At 35.7% G+C, this 15,506-nt stretch overlaps 1 protein-coding gene across 1 annotated transcript; it reads right to left on the bottom strand.

The window, feature by feature from the left end:
- Positions 1 to 11,886: 11,886 nt before the first annotated feature.
- Positions 11,887 to 12,438, bottom strand: LOC110804761 (uncharacterized). Its single transcript, XM_022010365.2, has one exon. It carries the CDS (start codon positions 12,436 to 12,438, stop codon positions 11,887 to 11,889), a length of 552 nt encoding a protein of 183 aa, XP_021866057.2.
- Positions 12,439 to 15,506: the final 3,068 nt, after the last annotated feature.

The raw sequence follows: 15,506 nt of genomic DNA on the forward strand, positions 1-15,506 counted from the left end.
GACTAAATCATAAACAAACAAACAAACAAATAAAGCAAACTTGATAATTCAAGCTAGGCAGCATCTCAGTGGATTTAGTGTAAACTTTCAACCACCTTCTCCCTCGGTCTCCTTCCTCCCTGGTTTTCTTTTACTTTTACCATTTTCTTCTCAATTTGTTATTTTCAATCTACTTTGGTTTAGAAAATCAATTATTTTCTATTCTTTGATTTGGCGATAAATTTCTACAATGATTTTATCATTTTATTCAACTTTGATGAATTACTCATTAATTTATCACATACTCAAATTAGAAAACTCATTGATACTATCATCAACTAATAATATGATGCTCAAAAAGGAACTGAGATTAATTACCTTGACGCCCATTTCTGGCTTGCCCTTCTCTTCTACAGGTGTTATCCCACATATGTGCTTCATACCGCCCCGTCCATCTATGCCTGTTCACAATTTTTAAAAATTAAAAATTTACCATTTACATTTCCAAAATGAAAACAAATTTATTTAAAAATTAAAAATTTACCTCGTAACACCTCTGTAAATGGAGGTCCTCAGACCAAAAGTATCAGAAATCTTCTTCCGCCATTGTTGTTGTTGTTGTTGTTGTTATGGCTGTTGTTAGCGGTGTAACTCAGGACCAACTCGGTCTGAGTCGACTCAACAGATGCCCCAAACACTAAGCCCCACTTCCACCGCACCCAAGATGAATCGCCGCCGAGTCATCCACCTCAGAGCCGGAGTTTGCAGAGAACGCGGCTTGAAATCCGGCTGAAGACGTCATCGCTTTCAGATCTGGGTTTGCCTCATTCGTATTCGCTAAGCTTGAATTTTAAAACAAACTTTAGAGATTGGGATGATTAGGTGAGAGGAGACTTTGAAGGGAAAGCTCGATTCTGATTCTGAAGGAGAGACAGAGAAACTTTGGAGTTTCAACAATGGAGATCTGGAAAATTTGAGAGAGAAATAGTTGTACAGGGAGGCAGGCCGAATATGAGAGAGAAAGGGAATAGGAGCAGGTAGGTCAAGCGTGACTGCGTCGCACCAAAATAAAATAAAAAAGGTAATAATTAATTTTACCTCCTCTGCGTCGCAGAATTACTAATCTGCGACGCAAATGATTCTGGGACTATTTTAGAGTCATCTGCGTCGCAGATTAGTAATTCTGCGACGCAAATGACTAATTTTAATGCTTAGAAATGTCAATTGCGTCACATGTTTAAATGTGCGAGGCAAATGTGGTGATGCAAATGATTGTTTTTCCACTAGTGATGGTAGGTTTATTGTACACAATATTATGGTTGTTCAAGACCTTGTGAAGCAGTATGGAAGGAAAAGTGTTAGTCCTAGCTGTTTGATGAAAATTGACTTGCAAAAGGCCTATGATACTGTTGATTGGGAGTTTCTCAAAGAAATGTTGGTGTGTTTGGAATTTCCAGATCACTTTATTAAGCTTGTAATGGAGTGTGTTACATCTCCTATGTTTTCTCTGATGATTAATGGTTCAATGCAGGGATTTTTTAAGTCAAAAAGGGGTTTGAGGCAAGGGGACCCTATGTCTCCCCTGCTGTTTGTGATCTGCATGGAGTACTTTTCCAGGATTTTACAGAAAATGAGTGGGTTGCAGAATTTTCAGTTTCACCCAAGATGTAATGAGCTCCAGTTGACTCATCTGTGTTTTGCTGATGATTTGATCTTGTGTTGCAAAGGTGATTTTAACTCCATCTATCTGTTACTGCAAGCTTTCAAATTATTCTCAGATTCTTCTGGCTTGCAAGCCAACAAGTCTAAATCTTCAATTTTCTGCTATGGTATGACTGAAGATGTTGTGAAAAGAGTTTTAGAGGTGTCTTGTTTCAGTAGAAGTACTCTTCCCCTTCACTATTTGGGTGTTCCTATTAGCCCAAAGAGGATTTCAGCTGCTCAATGTGGGGTTTTAGTTGAGAAAATGACTGCCAGGATAAGAGTCTGGAGCTCCAGGAATCTTTCCTACACTGCAAGAATGCAGTTAATAAATTTTGTGCTTATGAGTCTTCATATGTATTGGTCCCAGATTTATATACTTCTAAGTCAGTGTTGCAAGGTATTGTCAGGATCTGCAGATCTTTCCTTTGGAGTGGGAAATCTTTCAGTCAGAGACCAAGTAATGTTGCTTGGGATAGTACCTGTATGGATAAGAATGCAAGTGGTTTGGGATTTAGGAATGTTCTTTTGTGGAATGTTGCTAACATAGGTAAGTATGTTTGGGCTCTTGCTACAAAGCAGATGAATGTCTGGACAAAGTGGGTGACTTCTGTATATTTAAAGAATGGGGTATGGTGGGATTACCAACCTAGTGTTTCTGCTAGTTGGTATTGGAAGAAGGTCTGTGCAGTTAAAGAAAAGCTGAAATTGCACTTCACTTTTGCTGAATTGTGTTCCATGCAACATTATTCTGTCAAACAAGTCTATGAGAAAATGATAGGAGTCAAGCCAAAGGTTCACTGGGACAAAATGGTGTGGAATCGTTTGAACACCCCTAAACACAGATTCATTTGCTGGCTAGCTGTTCAGCAAAGGTTGCAAACAACTGCCAAGTTGGCTAGTATTGGTGTCAGCTCCTCTTCTGCTTGCCTATTGTGTGGGCAAGGGATAGAAAATCATGGACATCTATTATTCTCCTGTCCTTATAGTAGTAAATGTTTGGCTGAGGTGAAAGTTTGGTTAGGTATTCAGTTGCCTGAATACAATTTGCAGCAGCTTATCAAGAAGATAGGGAATAGTAAACAATCAAAATTCAGAAAACAGGTGATTTATGCTGGCATTGCTGCTACTGTGTATATCATCTGGAGAAGCAGAAATAGTAGTTTTTGGAATGGAATTGTGCCTACTGTGCAGCACACTCTGTCTAGTTTGAAGCAGAGTGTTAGAAGTAGAATTAGGCTTGTCATGCCTAAGTCTGTAAGTAGAAGGGATAGTCAATGGTTGTTGACTTTGTAATTAGTTGATGTTGGTGTCTGCTTGCTCTAGTGAAAAATGGTCCAACCTAGTTGGTTTGTTTTCCTAGAGTTAAGCTTAGGTTGTATTCTGTTTTGAGCTAATATATTCCTTACTTAGCAAAAAAAAAAAACTTTTGCGCAGCTCATTTTTAAACGAGCAACACTTTAAAGCTCGCACTTGAACTCTAGTGCTGCTTCTTTTTTAAAATAAGTCATACTCCGTACTTGTGAAAATGTATATTGATTTATTTTTTTAGTGTCCTTACGTGTTGCTTTTTTGCTAAATAAGCCGTACTTGAAGGGAAACACATTACGATTTTTTAACTACTGTATTTTGGATAAAAGTAAAACATTACCAATAAACACAATTTCCATTGTTTAAATAAAAAATGGTAGACTTGCATGCATGATATAACACGTAAAAATAAAAAGGAGCGAAGGGAGTAATAAACATTATATTGTTTTTTTTTTAAAATCAAACGTAAAAAAAATAAGAAACAAAGGGAGTAATAAACATTATATTGTTTTCTTTTTTAAAATAATAAACTTTAAAAAAGGTTTGAGTTAGTATTATTTTATAATCTAAATAATATATGCATAATATCATGATTCATGCATTAATATTCAAGTTTAAAATCGATCATACTTTTTAATGAGCAACCCCATTTTAAAGTTAGATTCATACAAAAATTGAGTTCAAGATGAAACATGTCATGCTTGAACAAAGCTTTCCCCGATTGAACTTTCAAGATCGCACCTTACAATTCCTTTATTGCAATTTCGATTATTTATGCTCTAACTTGCTTATTTAAATATTGCACCTTCACAATTCATTCAATTTTACACTTAGTCCATTCTAGGTGTATAATTTTACTTTTATGCATCCTATGACTTGCTTTGCATGTTTATTGCTTTTATCACCTCAACATGCTAATCAACAAAATACAAAAGTTCTATCACGCTTAAAGCAAGATAGTTTTTGGACAACTGGCCTAGGTTCCTTTAATTTAATTAACACGAAGCGACCACCTACTAATTAGCAATTCTATGTTCTAAAATGTATGCCTAAACCCGCCTAAACTAGTGTCATGATTAGGACTTCTCTATACGAAAACGACCCTTGTCTTGAATTTACCAAGTTTGCAAAATTTTATAAATAAGTGTCTCGTTCTCGGATCCGAATCTCTATTCGGTTTTCTAGTCCAATTGTCTTATCCGAGTCATAGTCATTTCAAACCGACCCTTAAATAGTTTGGTGGCGACTCCGTCGAAATTCAATGTTCAAAGCCGTAGAGGCCCTTACGCTGATCTTTTTATTGAATTTCGATTTTCAATGTTCAAAAACCGGATAACGTCATTAGTATGACCTTAGAAATTGGCTCCCCTTGGGGTTGAATTGTCAAACATCAAGCCAAATCTAGTTGTCACGCTTTTTGATAAACTGTCCAAGTTTGGTTGTTCGACGATTTCCTAACGGATTTCGTCAAACTTCTAAAACCTGCATTCTAAATCAAATATACAAGAATACGAGAAAATAAACCCCCTACCGGTCTATTGCATCCTAAAATCAAAGGACCAAATAAATCTTTGATTAAGTTATATGACTTAAGGAATATGACTTTAAAATTAAGATAATAAAGCTTGTATCATTGATTAGGTTATATGATCCTTTAGATTAATTATTATCTTAAGGAACTAACTTCTTGTCCATATTATCCCCAAACTAAACTTAATCTCATGTAGTTTAACCTTGTTCAATATAGTCAACTATTTTGTTAATATTTTACTTTATTTTGATAATTGGTTTTATTTTTTCTTAAACATGTTTTTGTCATTATATCTAGATTTAGAAGACTAAAGAAACCATGGAAATGGTTATGATGCACCCTTCCACAATTCCATGTGAAATACAGGTTGGATTAAGTTAGGCAAGTGGGAACCTCACTCGTAGAATAAAGGCCACTCCTAGTTGACCTTATTGTTTTGAGTGTCCTTATCACAATTCACAAGTCCATTACTTTTACCAAATTGGGTTGTTTCTTTTCCTAACCCAAACGTAACTTTTTCAATTCTTTTTCGAAACTTAATGGAGGCTCATTCCAAACAGAGTACTACTTGCTGGAGTAGGAATTTATCCCTTAATCTTATTAATATTTTTAAGAGGTTTATGTTAGACGGTCAGATCAAATATCATTGGAAAAAAAATTACAAAAACTTTTGAAAATCTTGGTACGAAGTTTTTTATTTTTTATTTTTTATGTAGTTGTTTTGTTTCACAGACTTTTGTTCATAATTTTCTACGATTAACTTTTGATGTACACTTACTTACTTAAGTTAATTTACTGCTTTTCATATAACTAATGGGCGATTTATAGATGTCAACTAACTTACTTGATAGAATTATGAGGATAGTAATCATAACTTGGTATTAAATATTATCCTACATGGATGATGATAAAGGTCGTAAGTTGCGACAATATTTAGTTGTCGCAATCTTACGTGTCGGAATTTAATTGGTACATATAGGTGTCACGTAAGCTATGCTTCATCAAAATATTTTTACTATCAATGCAATATTTTTACTATGAAAATATTTTTACTATCAATGTAATATTTTTACTTTGAAAATATGTGAATAAGGTATTCGATATAAAGAACGAAACAAATTACTCCGTAGAATATTAAGATTTTCCTACTTTATTTTGAAACATGTATAGTAAGTTATATAAATTAAATATTTTAGTTTCATATTGAAATCATGGCACATAAGAATGTCATGTCATCATTGTGACACGGCTTAAAGGTCGCATATTGTGACCTTTATCATTTTCGATCCTCCACTATTTGTTTACCGCCTCACTCTACACCCGAAAATATAGTTATATGGTACTCTCCCCGTCCCTTAATACTCACACCATTTTCACTGGACACGCTTGCCAATGCACAATTTTGACCACCAATATCTTTAACTACATATTATAAAAACTTATAAAAATATTAATATTTTGAAAATATATGTTAAGATGAAGCCAACAATATATTATATACTAATATTTGTTTTCATATACTAGAAATAAAATAGGGTCAAAGTGAATTATGTGAATAGTGCAAAAAGTCAAAACGATGCGAGTATTAAGGCACAGGGGAGTACAATTACACAAGTAAGAAATAGATACTCAGAAATGTGCTACAGAATACATCTGACACATATCAAACACGTTCGACACTTATAAAAGTAAGAAAAATATTACATCGACACATATCAAACGCGGTCTAAACTTATAAAAAACCTAACATTCACTAATAATACCCTAAATTACAATAAAATTAAAAGTGTGGAAATGCTATGTGAGGTCATACCAATTGCAATTGATGAGAATTTATGTGGCGGTTAACCGCTATTTATAGTGTGGGCGTTTTCAAGTTAGGTAGATGGTAGCCAACTCAGTTTATAAGCTTCATTTCTTGAATTCAATATTCTCAAACCAAACCCCCAAAAAATATCCCAATTTTTGTTTAAAAAATGGGAAGAAATAAAAGTTTTAATCTTATCATCATTCTCCTATTTTCCTTCATTTTATCTACTATTGCATCAAGTAAGTTCCTTAACTTCTGAATTGTTATTCCAATTATTCATTACAAAAACTTTAACTTTATAATTATTTTTAACTCCGTATTAGGAAGCTTGATTGTGAATCAAAATCATGCAGAATCAACACCCCGTGTTCTTCTTGCTCAGGTAATTAATATTAATTAATAATTCTCCTTTTTCTATTATGACTTATTTATGTTTATTATTATTGGATTATTTGAGTAAATTGGTAATTAAATTTAAAATAAAATTCAAGCAGAAGTTGATTTGGGTGTTGTTTATTAATTATTATGGTTGGGTTCAGAAAAATGGAAGAATGGATTTGGAAGTGAATGATTATCCAGGAACTGGAGCTAATAGCAATCATGATCCAGATAAGCCAAAGAATCCAGGAAATAGTGGTTAATTTTGATCCTAATTTCTTATTTTTATGTCTGTTTTATTTGTTTGTACGATGATGTTATTGTATAGCTTTCTTTCAATTGTATAATCATTATGTACTGCAAAGTTATTGCTTTTCTATTTTATGGAACTGTTAATTTGTAATTTTGTATGAACAACTAATTTTATAAGTGTTGTTTTTTGTGGTTGTATATTTTTCTTAAGAGGGGAAATTTAGTGCCAATCCATTTAAAATAACTATTAACACATACTTCCTTTGAACAAAGTACTCGCAACATTATTTTTTAAAACTATTTACATATTCCACTTTGATTACTGTTGGTGATTTATATATCAGATAAAACATAGTCGTGTTGAATCTTGTACGTTAGATTCGTCTCATAACTATTTTGTTTACTTAGAGAATATTTAAGATGTTAACGATCAAAATTGTGCATTGATATTCGTAAAAGTGATCAACGTTGCAAGTATTTCCAAACAAAACAACTTGTACAGGCGAGTGGTAGTGTGGTACTACTTTTTCAACCCCAAAAGACACGAATTGAGCTGTGAGATGGGTGTTTTCACGTGATTGTGCATCAAATACTGAAGAATCTTGAGAGAATTAGGAATTTAGAGAGAGAATCGAAGAAAGTTGTGTTTATTAACTCAATTTCTTTAATCAGAAGCAAACCCAATAGTAGCTTATATACAAAGCTTGTAACAACCTTCTAACAAACTTTAACTACTTTATAACTAACTTGCTAGAAATAAAAATAAAGATAAAATAAATATACTACTTCCTATACTCCCCCTTCAAGCTGGACTTTAGATACAAGTCCAAGCTTGGCAGACAATAGATGATGTCTAGAAGAAGCTAAGGGTTTAGTAAGAAGATCTGCAAGCTGCAAGGAACCAGGAACATGAGAGGTTTCAATGAAACCAGCCTCCACTTGCTCACGAACATAGTGCATGTCTCTTTTAAGATGTTTGGTCTTCTCATGGAACATGGGATTTTGAGTAAGATGTTCTGCAGAAGTATTGTCACAAAATAATTTAACAGGCAATGGAATGTGAACCTGAAGATCTTCAAGTAATCCTTGAATCCAAACAAGCTCACTAGCAGTGGCAGACATGCTTCTGTATTCTGCTTCAGCAGATGATTTACTAACAGTGCGTTGCTTTTTGGTTTTCCATGAGACTAAATTGTTGCCAAGAAATACAGCATAAGAGCTGAGAGACCTGCTGCTAAATTGGCAAGAACTCCAATCAGCATCACTGTATGCACAAAGTTGTGTATCAGAAGCAGATGAATACCACAATCCCTTATCTAATGTACCTTTTAAGTACTTTAGAACATGGAGAGCAGCTCTGAGATGAGGCACTTTAGGAGAGTGAACAAATTGACTGAGATGCTGAACACTGTAAGACAAGTCAAGCCTTGTGATTCCCAGATAAAGTAATCGACCCACAAGCCTTCTATAAACTTCTGGTTCATCAAGCAAATCACCATCATCAATGGATAGTTTTAATCCACAAGAAAGAGGGGCAGGTGCAGTGGAACAATTTTCCATACCAGCATCAATCAATATATCCTGAATGTATTTTCTCTGAGAGAGAAAGATACCTTTATCAGTTCTATGAACTTCAATACCAAGGAAGTAAGCTAGGTGACCAAGATCTTTGATTGTAAAAGCTACATTCAAAGCAACTTTCACTTCTTCTATTTGGGTTTTGGAAGTGCCAGTGATTAGTATATCATCAACATATACTAAGATTACAAGAAACTCTCCATTATGAGTTCTTGTAAACAAAGAATAATCCTGTTTGGACTGCAGAAAGTTCAAAGACTTAAGAAATTTGTTCAATTCTTTGTTCCATTGTCTAGAAGCTTGCCTTAAGCCATAGAGTGACCTTTTCAATTTGCAAACTTCACCAGGTTTAGCCTTAAGATAGCCAGGTGGTGGTTTCATGTAAACCTCCTCATCAATATAGCCATGCAAGAAAGCATTATTAACATCCAGTTGATACAATTCCCATCCTCTGACAGCAGCAAGGGCAATAACAATTCTCACAGTAGCCAACTTAGCTACAGGAGAAAAAGTTTGAGTAAAATCCCTACCTTTAACTTGCTGATAACCAATAGCAACCAACCTAGCTTTATGTCTGTCTATGGAGTAATCAGGATTAAGTTTTGTCCTGTAAACCCACTTGGATCCAATGGCCTTTTTATCTTTGGGTAACTGAGTTAGTTCCCAAGTATCATTGCATTCCAAAGCTTGAATCTCTTTGTCCATAGCAAGCAACCAATTAGTATCATGTTTAGCTTGGTTGTAATGTTTAGGATCATTGGGAGATTGAAAAACAGAAAAAGCTAAGGAATCCAAGGTGTCAGAACAACTAAAAACCATATCAGTTATCCAACTATCATCATCATCAACATAAGCAGAACAATCATTCACAGTGAATGAAAGAGATTCAGTAGAAGAAGGAGATACATGTCTGTGAGGGATATATCCTCCAACAAAATCCTGAAGCACGGTAGATGGTTTAATGATTCTGGTACTTTGTCTAACAACATTGTGAGGAACAATTTGGTGATTGTCAGAAGTGGTAGGAATATGTAATTGAGTATCAAGAATGGGTGAAAGAGACTGATTAGCAGAATTAGGGACATGATTAAAAATGGGAGTAGAATCATGAGGAGAATGATTACTGTGTAAACTATTGTGAGAAGCATTTTGTGGAGAAGTATTTGTAGATAGAATAGGAGAATGAGACAAGTTAGGTTCAGATGAAGATTGTGTTTCAGAAGAAAATTCAAAGAAATCATTTGGAGGAGAAGTAATAGGTTCAGTACCAAACTGTACTGTCTGAATGGGAGCAGGAATTATGGAATTAGGTGATTGAGAAGATTTGTATGGAAACACAGTTTCAAAAAATATCACATCTCCGGAGACAAACACAGTGTGAGTGTCCATATCATACAGCTTGAATGCCTTGTAACCAGCAGGATAACCCAGAAACACACATCTCCTAGTTCTGGAATCAAATTTATCCCTCTTGAGCCGAGTGTTATGAGAAAAACATAAAGAACCAAACACCCTTAGGGTATCATAAACAGGAACACTCTGAAACATAACCTCAAATGGAGATTTCCACCCTAACACCTTTGCTGGAATTTTGTTTATCAAATGAGTAGCAGTAAGAATGCACTCTCCCCAGAACTTCTTTGGCAATCCAGCATGAAACCTCAAAGCTCTGGCAATTTCAAGAAGACTCCTGTGTTTTCTCTCAACCCTACCATTCTGTTGAGGAACATATGGAACACTCTTTTCATGTAATATGCCTTTGCTTGCAAATAGAGCTTGGCATGATTCTTTCACCACTTCAGTGCCATTATCAGATCTAATTCTTTTGATTTTCTTGTCAAATTGTGTGTCAACCATAGATATAAACTCTGCAACTACCTTTTCCACTTGCATTTTGTTATGGAGCAGAAAAGTCCATGTTACTCTACTATGATCATCTAAGACAGTCAGAAAATATGTTGCACCATCCAGATTTCTAACTCTATAAGGTCCCCATAGATCCAAATGAATCAATTCAAAACAAGCAGAAGCTTTACTGTCACTAATGTTGAAAGGAAATCTATGATTCTTAGAACTACAACAAACAGCACAATTGTATTCTGTAACACCTTTACAATAAGCAGCATTAACAAACTTCATTTTTGACAAAGAAGGATGCCCTAATCTGGCATGCAAAAGATCTAGTTTATTTCTGTTATCAACTTTAGACTGAAACAAACTAGTGGCAGTTTTATTTGGCAAAACACTTGTGTGCATATCAGTAACAACATCCTCTACTACATTAGCTGCTGCATTACCACCATAAGCAACACCTTTAACATCTGTGATTTTGGTAAAATAGTATAAACCTTGTTTCCTTGTGCCAGCACCAAGCAATACTGAATTAGAAGGGTCCTGGAAACAATACCCATCACCAGTAAATATAACCTGAATACCAGTTTGTTCAATCAATCTACCAACAGACAACAAATTGTGTTTGAAACCTTTGACCAATAACACTTTGCACAGCATCAGTTTATCAGTTAAAATAACATCACCTATAGTATCAACATTCATTTGAGAACCATCAGGCAAACCAACCTTAATCACCTTCTGAAGTGGTTCTCTTGTTTATCAGAATACTCTCATCATATGTCATATGATCACAAGCACCAGAATCCACAATCCACAAGCAATCATTTAGCACATTGTTCACAGTACAGTTAAAAGAATGAGAGATGATACCTGCATAATTTGCAAAGGAACTGGATGTTCCAGCCACATCCTCACCATGTGATTGCTTGGTTTTCATTGCTTTCATGACTTCTTGGCAAATTGCACTCAGAAATTCACTTCTCATAGCTCCAGAACCAGATAAGTTCTCATCAAGTGGACTATCTCCAACATCAGAAGCAGAGTTCACATTAGCTGCCATTCTGCTTCCATCAGATTGATATTGTGACCCCTTAGAAGCCTTGATAGTATTATACCAATCAGGATATCCTATGAGCTTGAAACACTGATCAACAGTATGCCCTTTCCCTTTGCAATGAGTACAAACCTTGAACATCTTCTCTTTCTTGATTTCTTTCCAGTCTTTCTTACTACTGCTGTACTTCTGTGATTGTCCACCTCTGTATGATTGAGCAACCATAGCACTGCTATTCATAGCATTGACTTCAGCATTGCCATTGTTGACTTCTTTCTGCTTTTCAATCTGCTGAGTAATGGCAAACACCCTATTTATGCTTGGCAGAGGATCCATAGCCAACACATTTGTCACAGTGCCTTCAAATCCTCCATTTAATCCTAGCAAAAATTTCATCATCTTGTCTTCTTCCTCAAACTCAGCCATCTTTTTCAAAATTTAACAACTACAGCTACTCAATGCTCCACACACACATGTAGGAAAAGCTCTCAAACTTTGCATCTCATCCCATAGTTTCTTCAGTTTACCATAATAGGTAACAATTGTCATGTTCTCCTGATTTAAGCTATCAATTTCCTTTTTCAGCTGATAGATCAGAGGACCATTAGACTGTCCAAATCTTTCATTCAATTCCTTCCACAATTCCACAGCATTATCAATATAACCAAAATCATCAGCTAATTCATTGCTCATAGAACTCAGAATCCAGCTTACTACCATAAAATCAGCACGTTTCCACTTATGATAGTCTTTGTGATTCACAGCAGATTTCAGTATTCCACCATTTACAAATCCTTCTTTGTTCTTAGCAACTAACGCTCTCATAACATTTCTCTTCCATCGCATAAAATTCATGCCATTAAAAACTACAGAAACCAGAGAAGCAGTTGGACTATCTGAATTTGCTATGAAATAAGGATCAAGATTACCTCCATTTTCACCATTGTTCAGATGAGAATCATTATTAGTTTCAGATCCATCAGTCGCCATTGCATCAATCAACTCAAACAAACTCAATCAAAATCACAGAATCGAGCAAGAAGTTTCGCAATCAGCAAGAAACTTCGCAGCAAATCAAGTGATATGAAACTGCTGTGATGCACAAATTTCAGATCAAAAATCGAAAACCTAAATCTCAGAAACGAGATTTCAGTTCTGATACCATGAAGAATCTTGAGAGAATTAGGAATTTAGAGAGAGAGAGAATCGAAGAAAGTTGTGTTTATTAACTCAATTTCTTTAATCAGAAGCAAGCCCAATAGTAGCTTATATACAAAGCTTGTAACAACCTTCTAACAAACTTTAACTACTTTATAACTAACTTGCTAGAAATAAAAATAAAGATAAAATAAATATACTACTTCCTATAAATACTCACTTCGGCCTTAAAATATTACCTCATTTGACCTTTTACAGCTTTAAAATATGACTTAAAATAGAAATGTATCTAACACTACACGCTTAAAAATTATAAAAAATTAATATTCTGAAATATTTTTTTTTTTTTTTTTACTTCAAATGAGGAACCCAGTCCAAAGAAAAGAGAAAACTACGAACACTACTGAATTAAAGCTAAACAAAATTAAGGAGGAACAAGGCGTGGAAAGCCCACACCCCTAGAATCCTCAACTAAAATTCTACCAAGCTCAGAAGGAACAAAAGAAAAAATTTGAACTCGAATGTGTTGGGCAACACCTTGATTCGCAAGCCAATCTGCTGCCCGGTTTCCTTCACGGTAGACATGAGATAACTCCACCGTCCAGTCATGCTCTTTAATCAGTTTGATGCAGCGTTTTAGCAGATGAATACATTCACCTCCACCACAATCTTTGGAATTGAGGGCTTGAATACATGCCATATTATCCATTTGCACTTTTATATGATTCTAACAAGAGCCCAAATTATTATATAAAATTGCAATTTCCATGACTCTGGTTTGTTAGTAATCTTCTCTTGTTATGCCTCGTGTTAAAGTATTCTAGATTGTTGCATAAAGAGGAAACATGTCATTGGTTGTATTACTTGTATAGTTGTATATGGGCGTGTGGTCGTGTCGGACTGCCCGTGGTGGAGGATAGGCGGCATGACCCTGGTATTCCGGGCTCATTTATAACAGATTCTAACGTAAAAATAGAAGGTTTGTTCGGTTATACGGGAAACACCTTGGATCATTTTCATAAGGGTATAGTATTCATTTGTAAGAGATTTTGGCGTAAAACAAAACTTTTGTTGATCGGTTATATATTTATACACATTTTATACCAATTTTTTACTATACAAACACTGCAATGTAGGCAAAATCAACGTTTAGATGTAACATTAACCTGTTCCGGCCTTTCTCCTCTTTGCCTCATTTTCCTCTCTCGATGGATATTTCTTTTCTTCTTCATCTTCAGAACAGTCTCCTAGCCTTGGCTTTCGGATGGCGGTGTGACAAGTTTTTCTTGCAACCTCTTGATCACCTCTCACTTGCTCGGCGAAGCCTGCGTCCGAGACATATATCATATGGTACGTGGATGGGATTGCTTACATTTTGTGGGTCATGGTTCGTCCCATGATGACATTGTACACTGAATTGAAGGAAATATGTCCTTCACCAAGGTGCATTAAGTCTAATACCAAGGTTCAGATTAATTGCGAACAATTAATTCAGTGAGATCAAATGATCGGAACACCTAGCTGGAGCAATGCTTGAATGCTTCCGATCAGTGAGTTCTAATGAATATTAAACTCACAGCTTACTCTTGACTGAACCTACAAGGTCACACCAATGACACGTAACAGATCACAGGATTAAGTGAATCGAAAATTCATTTAATAGCTTTTCGGGAATTAATCGGAAAACGTATTATACGATACGACCTTGCATCGGAATCGTATATCGTATCGCGAATATTCGTAAGCTGGGCGACACAAATAAATTGTATCGTACGACGGTGATTCGTCATATACGAAACGATAAATAATATCGGAAATATATTAATCACGAGTACGAAGTGCATCGGAGTTACCGGCCCGTCGAGCCAAGCACGCAAGCGTGCAAGGCCCAACGAGCCAGCAAGCTCGCGAGCAAAGGCGAGAAGCCAGCCCATTGAGCGCAAGCACGCAACATCACGCAATAGCAGCAACACGCAAGCGACGAGCGAGCAGGCCCATGGCCCAGCTGCTCGGCGCGCGCGCGCTGTGGGCTTCGGCCTGCAGTGTGTGTTGCTGGGCGGCGGGCTGTGGTCCGTGTGCTCGTGTGTGTGGCCGATCAAGGCTTGTTAAGTCTTGGCCGGTTACATCGTTTAATACAATAGGTTAATTGTATTTTCCAACACACACAATTCAGTCATACTCAAACCCTAGAGTCACAGAGAACCCTAATTCTCTCTGTGCCTCCAAAGTGAGTTCTTCCCAAAAGCAAAGTATCTTGATCGATTGTCTAAGCTACGATAATCAAGACGGATCTGATCATGTCGGTGAACCAAGTAGAGGAACGACAAGTGGAGTTCTTAGTTCGTGTTCGTTAACAATTTGTGGAAAACACGCTTCAAACGTAAGTATGCTTAATATGTGCTTTATACATGCTTCCTGGCTTTGGGGATTGTTTCCGCACATGTTATTATGTTTAACTTTATTCCCTTACAGTGGTATCATGAGCCTTATGTATTCAAAGCATATTTTAGCATGATTTATTATTTTTTGCATATGTCGAAAATTTGGGATTTTTTGTTGAATTTTCGGAATTATTATGAATTATTGGATGAATTGCGTAATAAGCTGTTCCGAAATCAAAAAGATTCGTTTTTTCGATTATTAAAACCCTAATCTGATGGAAAACGATTTTCTAAGATCAACTCATGAGAACGGAATTGCAAAAACAGGCCTCGAAGTGTCGTTTTTTGGGCGTTTTTGTTAATTTTTTAATAAAAATTAAAAGTGTCGGGCAGTAATTCAATTAAAAGGTTGACCTAAACTACTCGGAATTGCTTGAAACTTTGACACAATGTTTCTGGGTATATTCTTGAAATATGGTAAAATTTTCAGATTTTTCCGATAAGTATAAACCCTAATTT

Source organism: Spinacia oleracea, chromosome 6, assembly GCF_020520425.1.
Source record: "Spinacia oleracea cultivar Varoflay chromosome 6, BTI_SOV_V1, whole genome shotgun sequence".
Lineage (NCBI taxonomy): Eukaryota > Viridiplantae > Streptophyta > Magnoliopsida > Caryophyllales > Amaranthaceae > Spinacia > Spinacia oleracea.